Source organism: Balaenoptera borealis, assembly GCF_965194805.1.
Source record: "Balaenoptera borealis genome assembly, chromosome: 8".
In the NCBI taxonomy this organism is placed as follows: domain Eukaryota; kingdom Metazoa; phylum Chordata; class Mammalia; order Artiodactyla; family Balaenopteridae; genus Balaenoptera; species Balaenoptera borealis.
In genome coordinates this window covers 88,309,614-88,327,714 of record NC_138865.1, presented here as the reverse complement: position 1 = coordinate 88,327,714, position 18,101 = coordinate 88,309,614, and the positions used below count along the sequence as shown (strand labels likewise).

The 18,101-nt window shown below is 44.6% G+C and overlaps 1 protein-coding gene across 7 annotated transcripts in view; it reads right to left on the bottom strand.

Moving 5' to 3' along the window:
• LOC309634152 (stimulated by retinoic acid gene 6 protein-like) overlaps positions 1 to 18,101 on the bottom strand; it is a gene marked incomplete at its 3' end in the record, with an annotated part of 52,993 nt that overhangs the window by 18,822 nt on the left and 16,070 nt on the right. For 5 of the 7 annotated variants that reach the window (XR_014247876.1, XM_082403925.1, XM_082403926.1 and 2 more), the window contains exons 2-8: positions 16,922 to 16,997; positions 15,062 to 15,162; positions 12,462 to 12,592; positions 8,794 to 8,914; positions 7,165 to 7,210; positions 4,834 to 4,962; positions 938 to 1,008 (exon numbers count right to left, since the gene is read on the bottom strand). Coding sequence is in view for 6 of the 7 variants with exons in the window: in XM_082403925.1 (XP_082260051.1) it covers positions 938 to 1,008; positions 4,834 to 4,962; positions 7,165 to 7,210; positions 8,794 to 8,914; positions 12,462 to 12,592; positions 15,062 to 15,162; positions 16,922 to 16,997 (675 nt within the window). Of the gene's footprint in view, positions 1 to 937; positions 1,009 to 4,833; positions 4,963 to 7,164; positions 7,211 to 8,793; positions 8,915 to 12,461; positions 12,593 to 15,061; positions 15,163 to 16,921; positions 16,998 to 18,101 lie in introns of those variants that run through there. The other 2 variants (XM_082403928.1, XM_082403927.1) reach the window with 2 other exon arrangements.

Genomic DNA, 18,101 nt, shown 5'->3' with positions numbered 1-18,101 from the left:
ACAGAAAGACAGACAATGGGTAAACTGCATGGTGGGCAGTCCAGGGTTAGTATGGACTGCCTGCCTCCAGAATTCTTTTACATGAGAAAGAAATAAATCTCTCTCTTATTTGTGCCATGATTATTTTGCATTTTCTCCTATATGTAACCAAATGTAACTCTAACCAAAGAACTAGTTTTGCCACTGTATGACCTTGTATTAGACATATCCCTTCTCTGGCAATATCCCCTTGTGCACAGTGGCAGTGGCAGGGGTAGGGTGACTTGAATGATCACTGAAGACCAGGTGTTCTTGCCTGGCCAAGAGCTATGTCCTCTTTTATTGGTAACAACATCTCAGTTTTTCTCTGGGAATCTACTCTTCCCCACCATCAGTCCTGGTGGTTAAGTGAGGCTGAACCACTTCCTAGCTCCCATGGTGAACATGTGACCCTGGTTTAACAATCAGTTTACTCCAATCACCTACTCACAGTAATTGGTTCTGGGATGCCATGTGGTCCAACTTGATCCAATGAAACACATTCATGGGAATTTTGTTTGAATTATTTGAAAGAAAACATTCTCTTCTCTATGAGCTTAAGACAGGAGGGTATAAGCTTAGAGATTCTGGGGGCCACCACGGGGAGGAAGCCTCCCTAAGGGTTTAACATAGGTAAAAGCAGAGCTGAGAGATGAGGGAAAGAGACCTAGTTTTGATTATATCTATCAAACCCCTGGATCCATCTGTGTCTGAAACTGATGACCTCTAGGCTTTTTAATTATGTAAGGCCATAACTTTCCTGTTTCTCTTTAATCCCATTTGAGTTGAGTTTCTGTTATTAGCAAACAAGCGTCCTAAAACAGTGCTCTTCCAGTCATCTCCAGGTCTCTGACATTGTCAGGGCTCATCAATATTGGTGCAAACACCGAGGGGCGTGAACAAATATAACTGGGCTTACTGCAGGGGGCACTTCCTCAGGAGCTGTTTGACGTGCTCTGCCTGGTGAACTTCCAGGAAAGGCTTTTCTTCCTGTGAGAAAAGAGAGAGGTTGATGTTTTAGCTCACAAAGTCTTGTTAGGGCTTTGGTCTCTTTGAGGGGCTATCTCCATAGAGGCCAGGATTTTCGGTAAAACTTGCCATTCCCAGACACCCGTCATTTATTGAAGAGACTGTAGGGTCCCGTCTCCTGTTTACCAAGCACTTCTTTCATGAAATGCCAGAGGTCTGACCTTCCTTGACTCTTCTGCTTACTGCTTTACACCAGCCTTTGTTTTGTGAAGTCGATTTTTCCCTTTGAGATTTGGTGATTTCTCATCATAGTTTAAAACACTGTTTCAGAAATGAAACACCCAAAATCCCAGTGTTTTTATTTTTTATGAATAGGAATTTCTCTTGCTCATTTCTTATTTTGAAATGAACTTTAATAGTATGTTTTGAAATGTTTTCTCCAAGTGTAATGAGCTTTCCACAATAGTCATCTGTTTTGCCAATATACTGAATATGTAAATTTTACACACTGTGAGATGAAATCTTATATATTGCAGATGTTGCATAGAGTAAAAAAGACCTGGTTATAATTCTGACTCGTAAGTGACATCAGCAATCTGGAGGAACAGGAGGTTCCAGTTCCCATATACCCTCAGATACACCAATTTTGACAACCACCCACAGGTGAGAGTACCTTTGTGGGGGCCCAAGTATCTACCTTGGAGGTTACAGCACTCTAGTTAAGCAAAAACTCCAAGAATAGATGCATTAAAGAGAACAAGAAGAACAGTTTCACTTTACCAACATCACTCCTCCTCCAAAGTAGTATAGCTCAGGGCATAGAGAGAAGGCCCTCTTAGCTTGTAATTTCTCCCATGAGGGGAAAATAAAAGTGAAGTGAGAGCCCAGCTTCCCCAGTCTTGGGGGACACTGCCCAACAGATCCATTCCTGTCTCACACCACCCAGAACACTGAGGGGATCAGCATGGTGGAATAGTCTGGGGAAAGCTAAGAGCAGGGAAATGGGGCAGGGGGTCAATGGGGTGGGGGACTCCTTCTGGAGTCCTAGAAGGAACAGAGAAAGAGAAAAGGGCAGAAAGCTATATAAAGAAATAATGCGGGGACTTCCCTGGTAGTCCAGTGGTAAAGAATCCACCTTCCAATGCAGGGAATGCAGGTTTGACCCCTGGTCAGGGAACTAAGATTCCACATGCCGCGGTGCAACTAAGCCCGCATGCCACAACTATTGAGCTTGCACGCCTCAATGAGAGAGCCCACATGCTGCAAACTACAGAGCCCACATGCTCTGGAGCCCATGCGCCACAACTACTGAGCCCATGTGTCCTGGATCCTGCACACCACAACTAGAGAGAGAAAACCTGCACGTCACAACTAGAGAGATGCCTGCACGCCGCAACTAGAGAGAAACCCGAGCAGACCACACGCCATATTGAAAAGATCCTGCATGCCTCAACAAAGATCCCGTGTGCTGCAACTAAGACCTGATGCAGCCAAAACAAATAAATAAGGAAAATAAGTAAATATTTTTTTTAAAAAAAGAAATAATGGGGACTTCCCTGGTGGTCCAGTGGCTAAGACTCCGCGCTCCCAATGCAAGGGGCCTGGGTTCCATCCCTGATCAGGGAACAGATCCCACATGCCGCAACTAAGATTTCACATGCCACAACTAAAGATTCTGTATGCTGCAACTAAAAGATCCTGCACGCCACAACTAAGGACCCCACAGGCTGCAACAAAGATCTCACATGCCGCAACTAAGATCTGGTGCAGCCAAAAAATAAATAAATAAATAATTTTTGGGGGGAAAAAAAGAAAAAAAAAAGAAATAATGGCAGAAAGTTTCCCTAATCTGGGGAGGAAAATGAACATCCAGATCCACAAAGCCCCAAATAGATGGAATATATAGAGGTCTTCACCAAGACACATTATAATTAAAATGTCAAAAGTCAATGACAAAGAGAGGATTTTGAACAAGGTACAAGGGAACCCGTTTAAAGATATCACGGGATTTCTCGGCAGAATCCTTGCAGGACAGGAGAAAGTGGGATGAGGTATTCAAAATGCAGAAAGAAAAAACCTGCCAATCAAGAATACGACTCTTGCCAAAACTGTCCTTTTCCAGGCAAACAAAAACTGAGGGAATTTATTACCACTAGACCTGCCTACAAAAAATGTTAAAGTGAGTTCTTCAAGTTGAAATAAAATGATGCTAATTAGCAACACAAAAACATATGGAAGTATAAAAATCACTAATAATGGTAAATATGTAGTCAAATTCAGAATACTCTAATACTGTAATGGTGCTGCATAAATCACTTTTAATTCCAGTATAAAAGTTAAAAGACAAAAGTATTAAAAATAACTATAGCTACAATAATTTGTTAATGGTTGAACAATATAAAAAGTAGTAAACTGTGACATAAATCACATAAAATGTTGGGGAGGAGAAGTAAAAGTATAGAGTTCTTCTATGCAATTGAAGTTTAACTGTTATCAACTTAAAATAGACTATTATAACCATAAAATGTTTTATTTAAGCCTCATGGTAAACACAAAGAAAAGCACCTGTATTCTACACACAAAAGATAAAGGAATCAAAGCGTACCTCTACAAAAAAATCATCACATCACAAAGGAAGAAAGGAAGAAGGAATTACCAAACAGAAAACAATTAACAAAATGGCAATTTTAAGTCATTATCTATCAATAATCACTTTAAATGTAAATAGATTAAACTCTCCAATCAAAAGACACTGAGTGGCTAAGTGAATTAAAAAAAAAAATTCCACATATAGATTATCTGCAAGAGACTCATTTTAGCCTTAAGGACACACATGGGCTGAAAGCAAAAGGATGGAAAAAGATATTTCATAAAAATGGTAACCAAACTAGAGCAGGGGCAGGGGGTGATACTTATGAAACAAAGTGGACTTTAAGTCAAAAACTATCACAAGAGACAAAGAAGGTCATTATATAATGATAAAGAGGTCAGTTCATCAAAATGATATAAAAATTGTAAACATATATACATACCTAATATCAGAGCACCTAAATATATAAAATAAATATTAACAGAACTGAAGGAAGAAATAAACAGCAACATAATAGTAGAGGACTTGAACACCACACTTTCAACAATGGATAGATAATCCAGTCAGAAAATCAATAAGGAAACAGCTGACTAGAACAACACTATAGACCAAATGGACCAAACAGACATTTATAGAACATTCCATATAACAGCAGCAGAATACATATTCTTCTCAAGACCATTTTCCAGGATGAAGCATATGTTTGGCCACAAAAAAAGTCTTAAACATAAGAGACTGAAATCATATCAGACATAATTTCTGACTACAAAAAGTTAGACGTTGATAACAGGGAGAAAATTGGAAAATTCACAAACAATACACTCCTGAACAACCAATGGGTCAAAGAAAAAATCAAAAGGGAAATCAAACATATCTTGAAGCAAATGAAAATAGAAATACAACATACAGAAACTTATGGGATGCATCAAAAGCAGTTCTAAGAGGGCAGTGTATAGCAGTAAATGCCTATATTAAGAAAAAAAGAAAGATCTCATGCAAACAACCTAACTCTTTACTTTGAGGAACTAGAAAAAGAAGCACAATGGGTAAGAGAGAGCCTCAACAACCAAATTCTCTGGGTTCCAGTTCTGGCTCTGCTATAGACTAGCTATGTGACCTTGAGCAATGCAACTGACATCTCTGGGTCCAAGTTTCCTAATACAGAATGGGAGAAGTAATAATAGTACCTACCTCACAAGGCTGTTGGGAAAACTTGACCTGTCAGGACACACACGGTGTTTTTACTTAGTACTCACCATCTGGAGCTCCCAGCCCAGGTGGACCCTCAGAGACTTGACAAACATGTACAGGAAGCGGCCCAGAAGGAAGGCCAGGCAGAGCAGTGAGGGCCAGTAGAACATGACAGTCTCATACTTCCCCACAAACTGCAACAGAAGCAGACCATGGGGCATGGGCTCTAGGTGGGGAAGGGCTAGGCCACTGGTGAGGCTGTGCACAGGAACCTGCCTGCCCCAGCCTGCTCCCACCAGGGCCCACTCTCTCAGAGCTTGGAGGTCAGCAGCCAATCCCTGCTCCCCCAGTCCCACATCATCAGAACAAGCAGTGGACTTGGAGTCCAGCAGCCCTGGACTTGAGTCTTAGCACCCCCATTTAATTTTATACAAAGGGCTTTCATGGCTTTTTTCTCATTAGGTATTAAATATTACTTTTGGAAAATACTCACAAGAGAGAGGAGGGTGAAAGAGAGAGAGAAGGGGGGAGAGAGAGAAGAGGAAGGGGAGGGGTGGGGGAGAGGGAGAAGGAGAAGAAGAAAAGGAAAGAAGGAAGGAAGGAGGCGGGGGAAGGAGGAAGGAGGAAGGAGGGAGGGAGGGGGGGGGGGGAAGGAGGAAGGAGGGAGGGAGAGCCCATAAGTGTCATCATTTTGGGAGCAACACAGGCTCCCAAGAGTAACAGGTCTCTCAAGATGGTGCTCATAGTTTTTCTATTTTTAGCTTCATTTTGATAAAAAATTTTTTTCACTGTTTTAAAACAAATCATATTGTTATGTATCTTTCACAATTTACTGGTTAGTTTCATTTTTTTTATGTTTCCAGAGTATTTCTCCCTAAGAAGAAATCAGTTTTGATGTAGTGATGTTAGGGTGGGGGACGGACACATTCTGAGACGTGCGGGCCCGTGTCTTCATCCTCCTCTCCAACATATGCTTATATGTGAGACATAACCACCGTCAGTATTTCAGTGTCTTTCACCTTTATCTATACGCATATAGCTATATCTATTATAAGTAGAGATAGTACCAAATATATAGGTCTGTATATAGCATAATCACTTCTCCACATGGTTACAAATTATTTGTGAACATTATTTTTAATGCTGCATAATAGTGCATTATTTAGATGAACCAAACTTTATCTAAACTTTCCCCTAATATTTGACATTTGAGACCCTTTCTAATGTCTCATTTTTATAAATAAAGTTTTCATAAATACATTTGAAAACATGAGAACAAATCTTCATTAATTCCTTAGTCTGGATTTCAGTCCCATGATCTTTAATTAGTAAGTCATGTTAGCCCCTGAACCTTGCTTTCCTACCAGTGAACTGGGAATGGCACTAACACACTGTCTGCAAAGTGTCCTGAGGATTCTCCGGTTAGTGATTGGAACTGGGCCCAGAACAACGCCTGGCACGTAGCAGTTCTTGGTGTTAGTGATTCTGAGCATAGAAGTGAGACCCTGCCAATTAACCATGAATATTTCAAATTTCCAAAGAACCTCTGGAAGACTGAAAGCTCTCCAATACTCCAAAGAAAATACCTGTGATCCTGAACCTCAGGTACTGTGAGCAGTGGGAAGGAGGGCTTCTTTTGGGACAGAGTTTTGCCAGAATGCCCTCAATCCCAGCGCAGCGATGCAGAGGGAAGGCCCAGACTACCAGCCTCATTTTCTAGTCCAGCTCCCCCCGGACTCTCTTTATCACACCCTTTAATCCTCCATAGTTACTGAAGCCCAGGAAAGGCTTTGGCAAGGCTCCCGTGGGCTCCTGGCCCAGGTGGCTTCTTCGTACTCCCCTCACACACCTGGTAACCCTTCTAGGTGCAGTGTGACACCCCTCTTTCATCTTGCTCCTTTTCCTGGGGTACAGGGCTAAACAGATGAACCAGCTTCCTCTAATTCTGAGAAAGACGATGCATGGCAAAGTGATAAGGGATTCATCTAGTTTGAGTCTCCCATTTTATAGACAGAGAAACTGAGGCTACATGAAGGAATGGAAAGAAATGAGCTTGAGAGTCAGCCAGACCTCGTCTCAACTCCCAAATCTGCTGCTTCTCAAGAGTTACATAATATACTTGTGCCTCAGTTTCCTCACCTGTAAACAGGTTTGCTAAGAGCTCCCCTCCCTTGAGGGGCCGCTATGAGCATCAACTGAGAGAACATCTCCTGTGAATGACACCTGATGAACACAAGATGCTCTACAAATGGAAGCATCATGAATGGCTCCAACTCCCCTTTCGCCCACACGAGGAAGCTGAGGCCCAGAGTGGCAAAGGCTTGTCCCAGGTCACACAGCGAGTTGGCCATGGTGATAGGACTGAATACTCTAAACACAGTTCAGCGGGGACTCACCTGCCCATGGGGACACTGTGTGATGTGAAGGATGGTGACAGCAAACCTGCAGGACAGAAACCAGGGTTGGGGTCCTGGGGTCCTTCCCAGCACAGCCCCTGTGAAAACAGCTCAGATACCACCTGCCTGGAGTTACCTCCCCTCTGAATCCTTCTTGGGAGGACTGGTTCCCAGTACATCCCACCCAGATCAGGCATACAGCTTGTGCCTAGGTACATGCACACTGAATTCATTTAACACATCCTCACTGAGGACATAATCCTGGGATCCACAACGGCAGAGCAGGAAGACTCTGAGAGGTCTCCTACTTTCTCCCCTCATCACTCAGGTGGGGAGACTGAAGCCCAGAGAGGGGAAGGGATTTCTCCAGAGTCACACCCAGAGCCAGGACGAAGACCCAGGTGTCCTGACTCTGGGACCAAGGCTCTTTCTGACGGGACATGCCCTGTCTGTAAACACTGCCCTGAGGAATAAGCCTCAACGTTTTCTCCCGGCTGGACACACATTCCTGGTCATACTCCCAAGGTGCCCAAGCTGCTAAGTGGTTCTGACCACCCTTTCCTCTCCTGCTCAAAAAGTCTGGCAGCGGCTGTTAAGATGATATTATTCCACGTCTAACGCTGAATACTCTCTCTTCTAATTTTTAAAAAGCAAGCCACTTACAAACTCTGGAATTGTAGCCATTGGGGTATCATTTGCTTGTGAGCCCTCTGCGCTGGTTCACACAATGGGCCTGGGACCCCTGCCCCACAGAAAATGCTGTAGTGGGGAAGCCGGCCCAGTAAGGGGGATGCAGGCAATGAAATGAGTTTCAGGGCTGGTGAGTAGAAGTGTTCATGGGATTATTCAGCCAGAAAACATTCCCCAGGGCCAGCTCTGGGCCAGTCCAGTGTCAGCGCTGAGGGCACAGAGCTCAAGAGGAGGGTCAGAAAGGTCCCACATCTGAGGGCTATGATCCACGAAGGATAAGCATGTATCTGTCACTGGGCCAAGTGGGGGAAGATGATCCACACAGGGAAGAGCAATATGTAGACAAAGAGGCCAGAACACATGTTCCATGAGGGTCTGTCCTGTCCTCCAGTGTTTTCCCTGGCTCACAGTGGGATGTCTGCTGAATGAATAAGTGGACGGAGAAAGGAATATAGGAGTCTTGCATGACTGGAGGTGTGTGCTAGAGACTGTCAGGCATGGAGAGATGGGGAGAGGCCAGACTGTGACAGCACTGAACGCCCAGCTGGGGCACCTGCACTTTCTCCTGGGCTCCCAGGGAAGCAGCGACAGCAAGGAGAAGCAGCACCCAAATGGGACTCCTGCTTCTAACCATGGGACTGATGGCAGTTGACAGAAACGAATTTTTCTACAACCCTGACTTCCGGGAATATTCTAATCATGAGCGGCCTCCTGTGGAGCAGACAGAATGCAGGCCCGACCTTCTGAAGCCTCAAGTGCAGTTTCCAAGGAGGGGCTGCGGTGGGCCTTGGACCAGTCACTCCGCCCACCCGCCCTGGGCCTCGGTTCTGGGCAAGGTGCCCTCCAAAGAGAGCTCTCAGGTCACCTCCAGCCCCTTGTCCAGAGTCCAGCCATGGCCAAAGGAACTGCAGGAGGCCAGGCAGGCAGAGTCCATCTTACCAGATCAGAGAGTAGCTGAAGCCCAGGATGGAGCTGACCAGCCGGAACTCCGACGAGAGGCAAGCAAAGAAGGGGAAGTGGGACAGGCCGACTTCGATGCCTCCGATCAGAAGCACAAAGGCTGGGAGAGACAGGGCCAGAGATGATGTGAGTTCCTCTTCTCACGGGCTCAGGGGAGACCCAGGGCAGCTATGGGGTTTCATGTGACTTGCAGTCACAGACCTCAGGACTTAAGGAGATGAGTGGACAAGCCCCAGATTAGTACAAGGAGGAATGCAGATATATCTTTCACGCATTCAAGCAACAGGCCCTTCCTGGTACTTCTTCCATGTCAGGCACTGGGCTAACTATTGAGATGAAGAAGACTTGGTCCCTGCCCTTGATTAGCTCACGGTATGATGGGCAGAAACATACCACATAAATGAACAAACAAAAATCACTGAGAGTAAAGCACCATAAAGTGTACCATAGCAACACAGACAGCAGTGATGTACTGTGTTCTAAAACCTCTTGTAAATTATTGTGCACTTCATCCATAAGGCAATAATAATATTAATGCTGCCACTGACTAGCTCTGAGATGGTCTAACAGGATCCAGTAAAATGTAATTGGGCAAGGTGACCTTTCCTGAGTGTCTACTTTGAGCTGGGTCGTGGGTCAGGCACCAAGGACATAGGGGGAATGAGCAAAGTTCTTGCTTTGAGATGCTTACAGTCCAATAGGGAAGACCGGGAGGAAAGTAAACGATGTGATATGTACGCTAATAGAGGCATATTCAACCTGCTGTGAGGACAAAAAGAGGAAGTCATGGACCTCACCTGGGGTCTGGGCATCAGAGAAGGCATCCTGGAGGTGGTGACATTTAGCAAGGCCATGAAATATAAGTGGGAGTTTGTAGGATGGAGAGAAGGAGGGAAGGAAGGACATTTCTCACTCAAAGGATGGGAGATGGTTGGTTGAGGTGGTCAGTACTTGTGTAAATGTGAATAGTGGAGGACTGGCAGGTAAGGACCATATAAAAGGAATAATTGCTGTGAGGTTAGAAGCTGCAACAGCATAATTTTTAAATTTATATGAATTCCCCCAACCATGAAAGCAGACAGAGCAGTGAAGACAGCAAAACCAAAAACAAACATCTACAACAAATCTAAGTGACAGGACCCATTTGATATCAACATCTGATTAAGAGGAAGCAGAGGGAAGACAATAGGATCTTTGAAATCCCAAGAATAGAAGAACCCAAAATTGCCAGCAGATATTCACAGGAAATTGAAGCTGAAATAACAGCTGAAACTGGGCACAGTGCTGATGGCCTTGATTCATAGGTGAGAATCAGCAGACCTTAGTAAGGTGTTAGTAGGTCTGAGGATGCTGGAGCCATCAGGGTCCATGAGCTCATTATACTGAATATCCAAGTCCCCTCCCAGCACAAGCCCCACGTGAAAGAGAAATTGCTGGCAGTGAGAATCCTAAATGAGAAGGTAAGAACATTAGGAACTGGGTAGTAGTGGGTCCAGACAAAAGTGGAAGGAAGAAGCCAACTCAGAAAATATGAAGTTGTAATGAGGGTACATATATATAATCATTTTGTAAAAACAGAAGAGGAACCCTGGAGCCATGAAACAAGAAACAATATTCTGGTCCAGCCAGATGCTCAACATCAATTAGTCTTCACGGAAACGCAAATCAAGACAACAATCAGATACTACTTCACACCTACTAAGATGGCTATAATTTTTTTTTAAAAAAATGAAAATAACAAGCGTTGGCTAGGATGTGGAGAAATTGGAACCTTCACATATTGCAGATCAATGGAACACAATGGACAGTCCAGAAATAGACCCATACACATGTGTAGCCGACTGATTTTCAACAAAGGTGCAAAGGCGATGTAGTGGGCAAAGGACAGGTTTTTGTAACAACAACAGTGCTTGAACAAATGGATAGCCAAAGGCAAAAAAAAAAAAAAAAAGAGGAATTCAATCCACACCTCACACTATATTCAAAAAAATTAACTCAAAATGTACCATATACCTAAATGCAAACACTGTGAGACTATAAAACTTCTAGAAAACACAAAGAAGAAAATCTAAGTGACTTAGCTTAGGCAAAGATTTCTTATATGACATCATACGCATGATCCATAAAAGAAAATATGAAAAAATTAGATTTCATCAAAATTGAAAATGTCAGCGCTTCAAAAGAAACTGTTGGTAGAATAAAAATACAAGCAACAGACTGGGGAAAAGTATTTGCAATTTATACATCTGATAAAGGACTTATATACAGAGTATATAAAGCACTCTCAAAACTCAATAAGAAGAAAACAAAAAATCCCCAATGTTTTAAAATAGGCAAATAATTTGAACAAACGCTTTACCAAAGAAGGTACAGTGATAGCAGATAAGCACATGAAAATATGCTCAACAACAACACTCATTACAAAACTGCAAACTGAAACCACAGTGAGATACCACAACATGCCTCTTAGAATGGCTAAAATTAAAAAGACTGACCATGTGTTGTCAAGGACATAGAGAAACTTGAACTCTCATACACTGAAGGTGGTAATCTAGAATCAAATGGAACCATCAATTTGGAAAACAGTCTGACAGTTTCTTTAAAAGTATAATCTACTACATGATCTTAATAATCCAGACATTCCATTCAAAGGTATTTACCCAAGAAAAATGGAAACATACAAAGACTTATAATGCTTACAGCAGCTTTATTTGTAACAGCCAAAAACTGAAAATAAATCAAACGTCTATCAACAGGTGAATGGATAAACAAACTGTGGTCTCTCCATACGGTGGAACACTATTCAGAAATGAAAAAGGAATGATTTCTGATACATGCTAAACATGTATGAATCTCAAAACAACTATGTTGTGTGAAAGAAAACAGACCCTCTCCCCCCAGTAAAAACCCCGATTGCATTCTGTATGATTCCATTTGCATAATTGCCTGGGGATGGGGGTGGTGACTGGATGGGGTGGGAAGGAGAGAGTACAAACGGGAAAAAGTTAACTTCTGGGGTTCATTATCATGATTGTGGTGATGATTCCATAGATGTAAACATTTGCCAAAGCTTAACTTGTACACTTCTAAGAGATGCATCATTTTGGTTTTAATTTGCATTAAAAACTCCTAAAAACTAAGGAGATGTTGTAGGCATTTGTTCATATAGGCTTGGAACCCAGGAGAGAGAACCAAGCTGGACAGGAGATGTTTGGGAGTCACTGGATTAGGGATGGTTGAACCTGCAGGGAGAGCACAGGGCACGGGGAACAAAGAGGCCTCAGATCAATGGCCAGAGAAGTAAACATTGTTCCCTGAGGAAGCATCTGAGGGCTTACTGATATCAAGAAGGCAGTCATGGCTATGACTCAGGAGAGATAGCTAGGGTTGGTGACAGTGAACCTATTTTCTGAGACTTTGTTCTACTATGTCTAAAAAACCTTTGAATCTAACTGGGAGAAAACCCCCACAAAAAAGCTTGAGACTTTGTGGGCTTGGCATTGAGCTTGGGCAAGTAACAAGCTAAGAAGAACATTGACAGTTCAACAAAGTTTATCCCCTGATCCCAGAGAACCCCTGCCATGCAGTCTCCAAGAGGAAGAATTTCCACGGCAAAACTCCCAGCAGGTATGAGGCAGCGCACGTACCTTGGGCCCATTGTGGGACTTGCAGGGGCTGGTAGCCTTCTGAGAATAAGAACATGACCTTATTGGCTGTAGCCCCAAAGGCTACTCCATAGGACCATCGGTTACGAAAAGTACCCACGAAGTCCAGAGGTCTGTGAATAAGAGGAACAACTCGTGAGGCCAGAACTGGCTCCTTCCCACAGTTCATTTCCAAAGTATCAATCCCACTCTGGGGAGGGATTATTGAGTAGTAAACTATTTATTTCAACTGACATATCCTGAGGCCCTCTGTGCCAATTTGGGGGCTAGGCATAGATTCAGGGTACCAAAGTGAGGAAGACAAAATCCTTGCCCCGGAGAAGCTCCAAGTCTGGGGAACATAAGCAAGGACACCAGCAGTCATGACAACTAGCAAAATGGGATGAATTTCATCTATGAGAGACACAAGCAGTATGACTTGAGAAACCAAAACAAAGAGTATGTGCCAGACAGGTTGGGGGAACCTGCCCTGAACCTGGCCATGGTCTACAAGAGCCCTCCTTTCCAATATCCCTGGGAAGGTTTGGGTATCACTGGCTATGCTGGTGGCATGTAATCACACCTCCTGGCCACAGCTGATTGGACTATGGGTGGTCAGATGGTCACCTGACTTTGGATGGGCCAATCACCATGCCAGGCCTTGTATTTTGGATTTGTGATTCTGAGGACAGGAGCCAGTCAGCTGTTAAAATTCTGTTCCGGAAAGTCATGCCAAATTGAGTCTTGCCGACGTTTGGGGGAAGCAGAGATCCTTAAGTCCGATGATAAAGTCAGATGGCAGAGAGGAAAATGGTAAAATGGTGCTGAAGGGACCCCAGTGACACAAGGAGGCAAAAATAGAATCCGTCTCCCAGAGACGCCCATCTCAAGAGCTCTAGTTCCCATGAGGCCAACCTTGCCAGTTTCTGTGAGATCTCTGTAACTTTATAAAAAGTCCTTTCTTTCCCTTTTATGCAAACAAGCTTGAGTGGATATCTGTTTCCTCTAACCAAAAGAGCTTTGTCTACATGAGAGAAAGCAATTGCATTTGAGACAAAGAGAAAAGGCTTTCCTCACTGGAGTGCCATTTGAAGCCGGCTTAATGAAAACTCAAGGTGGCAGGAAGGGAAGGGTACTGCAGGTGGGGACTTGGGAGTCAGGATCTGGACCCCACCTTCCTGTTCCATTTGGCTGGCTCGTCTTCATCTTCAAGACACAACTCAGGGAGCACCCCTCTCAGAAACCTCCCTGACAACCCACTCCCAATCAGGCACACCTACTTGCTGCCTTGCTTGGGTCCCCTCAGCGCTAAGTTCATGTCCATGCTTTTCTTATCACTTGTTTAGTGAACTATAAACTCCTCTGGAGTGGGACCTAGCACAGGACCTTGAGAAGAGTAGCTGCTCACTGCACGTTCGTGGACACGCACTTTGTTGAACTGCTTTGAATTCTAATCAATCCCACCTGTAGTACTTAAGCGCTATGTGGGACTCAGTCTCCCTATCTTTAAAACAGAGATGACACCCCTGCTCTGCTCATATCACAGAGACACTGTGGATGGCAAATGAAGACCTGCTTTATAAACTGTGGAGTGTCATGCACATGCGAAGGGTTACTAATGGGTGAAGACGGTAAGCTAAAACTACTTAGGAAAGCAGGGCTTTTCATAAGAAAGTGGCCAGAGAGCAAGAAAACTGTGCCATTATTAATTGAATTCAAAGCAGTTTAACATGATCCATATAGCGGTCTTACTTAAAAAGTCCTGCACCAGGCCCTACATGCCAAATGCCCAGGGCAAAGTCTGAAGATCTTCTTTATCCACCAGCCTCAGTCTCTCTCTGTGCCTCAGCCAATGTGGCTTAGACCCGGCAGTTTGGGAGGGGCTGACTCCTCTAATGGGTGGTATCCAGAATGTTTGCTACTATGGGCTGGTATATGGTATATGGACATTGTTGTTGGATTTCTCTCACCGCAAAGGTCAGATCACCCTTAGACTCCATCCTGACATCCTGGCTTCCTCTCCCCTCTCCAGAGCCCAAGGTTGAGACCTGAGTGTGTTCACATCCTTGAGTCTTCTCAGGTTATGACACTGGGAGTATCACAGCCAAAAGCAACCAGACCTGGGTTAAAGCTCTAGTCACTTGGTAGTTCTGTGGCCTTGGGCAAGTGACTCAACTTCTCTGAGCCTGAGCTAGCTCATCCACTACATGAGGATAACAACCTCCACCATGCTGGGGTCCATCCTAGCAGTGTAAGCAAAGCAGATGGCTCAGTGCCTGGGCCAGAGACAGTATGCAATAAATGCTAATTACATCATCATCATCATTATTATTAATTAGAGGGTGATGAGGCAGAGAGATGAACAATTAGAACTCAAGGAAAAATGTGATAAAGGGAGCAGAGATTCAGAATGGCAGAGTCGGAAAGGCCCTGAAAGCTCCCTGGTGGGCCTTGGGTGGATTGGGGCAGGGAGGGGCAGGGCTGTCCATGGTGGGGTAGAGGTGGGTGGGGAGGTAACTGGTGGTTAGCCTAGTCTTACAAACGGTGTCGGTCCCAAACACAGAGTACCCCAAGCTGTAGTGATGGACCTTGGCTCAACTCACATGATCATTCTGAAGCGGTTCCCCAGGAGGTAAGAAGCGTCATCTCTCTGTCTATGGTGCTCTCGTCTTTGGAGAAGGGACAAGACCAAAATGATGAAAAGCTATAGAAAGAGAAGATGAGTTTGTCAGAGGGAACGTTCATCCTCAGCCCCTCGGTGCCCTCGCTGAAGGAGAGAGTGTGGGTGAGCAAAGCACTCAGAATGTCTAGGACTCAAACTCCAGACTTGGAGAGCTGGCTGCATGCACCGTTGAGCTTCCAGAATGTTTTGTACTGAGCTTTCCTTTGTGTTGCTCTGAACAGACATGGGTTCAAATACAGTCTCTCCCACACACTGGCTGGGAGGGAGACTTAACTTCTCTGAACCTCGGGGTCCTCATCTGTAAAAAATGGGTAATAACTTTCAGGTTGCAAATCCTTCTTTGCTTTTTATTCCTGTGGATTCAGTCATATTCTCCTATACTTGATGCCCCTTTTCTCCTTTTACCAGAAAATTCCTGAGAATTATCTACACTTGCTGTCTCCATTTCCTCACCTCTCACTTGCTCTTTGACCCCCTAACATGGCTTCTACTCCCATACTCCACGGAAGCAGTTCTGGCCAAAGTCACTAATTACCACCTTGTTGCTCAATCCAAATGTAAACATTAAGCCCAAATCTGCTTGACCTCACAACAGCATTCAGTGTTGACCTCTTCCTCCTCTTAGAAATACTCTCTTCCCTATGCTTCTATCAGCCACACTTTTCCGGTTTTCTTCCAGTAATTCTCAGTCTCCTTTGCTGCATCATTCTTTACCCAACCACCAGATGTGGAGCTCCTCATGGTTCAGTCCAAGGACCACTCTTCTTACTGCCCCATCCTCTCTTCCTCGGTGATCCCATCCATGTCCACACTTTCAATGGCCACCAAATACACACAAGACTCACAAACTTGAATCTCCAGCCCAGCCTTGGTCCAGAATCATATGTTCAGCTACATAGTTGGCATTTCTTTTTGATGTGTTGAACGCTTCTCAAATTCAGTATGTCTTAAATGGAACTCATGATTTTCCTCCCTGCCCTGTTCCTTCATCCACATCAAACTTCGATCCCCTCTAATTTTCCTTAACAAGTGAATGGCAGATACCACCATCCTTCCAGCTGTGCAAATTACAAACCCAAGAGTCATCCTCAACCTCTCCCTCTCCCTCATCTCTCTATCCAACCCATTACCAGGTTCTACTGCTTTTACCCCTTGAACATCTGGAGGTGACCACCATCATCTAGGATGATGTAAAATCACCTCACCTGGACCCCTGCAACCATCTCCTAACTGGTCTTCCTGCCTCCTCTCTTACCTGCCTCCAACCTGATCCCCACTTGCAAACAGAGTGATCATTTCACCACATACATCTGATCACACCATCCTTGGGCCAGAAACACTCCACTACTTCCCATTGTATTTAGAACAAAGACAAAACTCCTTCATACACGGCCTGGCCCTGCCCACCTCCCCAAACACCTCCACCTCAATTCCCCACTCCAGCCACGCCAGCCTTCTCAGCTTCTCACACTCTCCATGCTCCTGCCCGCCACGGAGTCTTTGCACGTGCTCTCCCTTCTGTCTGAAACGTTCTTCATTACATCTTCCAACAGACCTCAGCTCCAGTACTGTTTCCTCAGAAAAACCTTTTTTGACTCCCCTAAAAGTCAGTGCCCCTGACTCTTGGGACCTTCAAAGCCTTCTGCTGCCTGTGTTTTTAGTGCATAATGTAAGAGAGCAAGTCTCTGCCGACCTATTCAGATCCCTTTGGGAGACTGTGTATGGGAGCAGCCCAGCTCCCCTTCTCTTCCCTCCTCCACCCTCCTCTGCCTTCACTTACTGATGGGATGAGGGAGTAATGGAGGAAGAGCTCCATGTCCACCGAGCTGGCACAAGTGCCATTTAGCTGCCTGGTCCTGAAAAACAACCGAAACACACATTCACATCATCAGTCACTGCTGCAGTCATTGACCCTTCAGCCTTGAGCGTCACTGTCAGGAATCTGGCTTGTAGCCCACTGAGATCATCTGATCTTTTTTAACTTCCGTTTCTGAGTCAGTGCCACTCACCTGTGATGTGTCTTCCCTAAGTGGATTATCTTCTTTCATATCTCTTTCTCCAGCTTAATTATCTATACAACTGCCCTACTAACTGGATCTAACTCCTTCTTTTCTTGATGACATAGTCATGGACAGATTCAGGTTCCTTGGCGCCCAAAGCTTATATTATTTGGATGTCCTTTTCAAACAAAACTACAAAAATATCTTATCTTTTCATATTTTAAGGAAAATATATCACCATGTAAACACTTAACCAAGGTGCCCCCCACCCTCCTAGAGCCTTGGTAGGGTCCTGTGCAAGTGAGGGCCCCTGAGACTTAAGCTTCAGTAACTTCACAGGAAACCAGCCTTTGGACATAGTTTTTCGTAGCCAGAGGTCAAGAAGCATCTGCTCACTCTGATTCACTGCTGGGCTATTGGGGCAGGACAGCGGTCAACTGGATGACAGACTGTGGACTCTGTCCTCTCCAGACCTCAGAGTCTGCAGGACAAGGCTGCTGGGGTCTCGTGTCTGAAACACATGACAGCAGTTTCCTGGCCTCTCTTTGAAAGGGACCTGCTCCCTTCTGGGCTCCCGCCACACTTCGCTATCGCTGCTCTGACTTGCACTGCACCACCTCAGCACACGCTCACCCTCCAGATCCTTCCTCACTCTGTGCCTCACTCCTGCAGCATCTATCTGGCCATCCCTCGGGCTTCCTTCCCGGTCAGCTCCCACTTTTCCCAGAAGCCTCAGGGAAGAGCATTCCTCTGGGAATCTATGAGCATGGCATACTTCCCTGAAATTTTTTAAAATTCCAGTACTCCACGGTGATGTCTAAACATAGGAATGAGACAACCTAGAAGTGGTGGGGGGAGATGAGGGTGACTCATGCTGTTGGAAATGTGATAGAACTATAAAATTTAGAGTTCTGTTTTTAGGAAAGTAAACTGAGCACATACATCAGTCTCCTCGTTCTA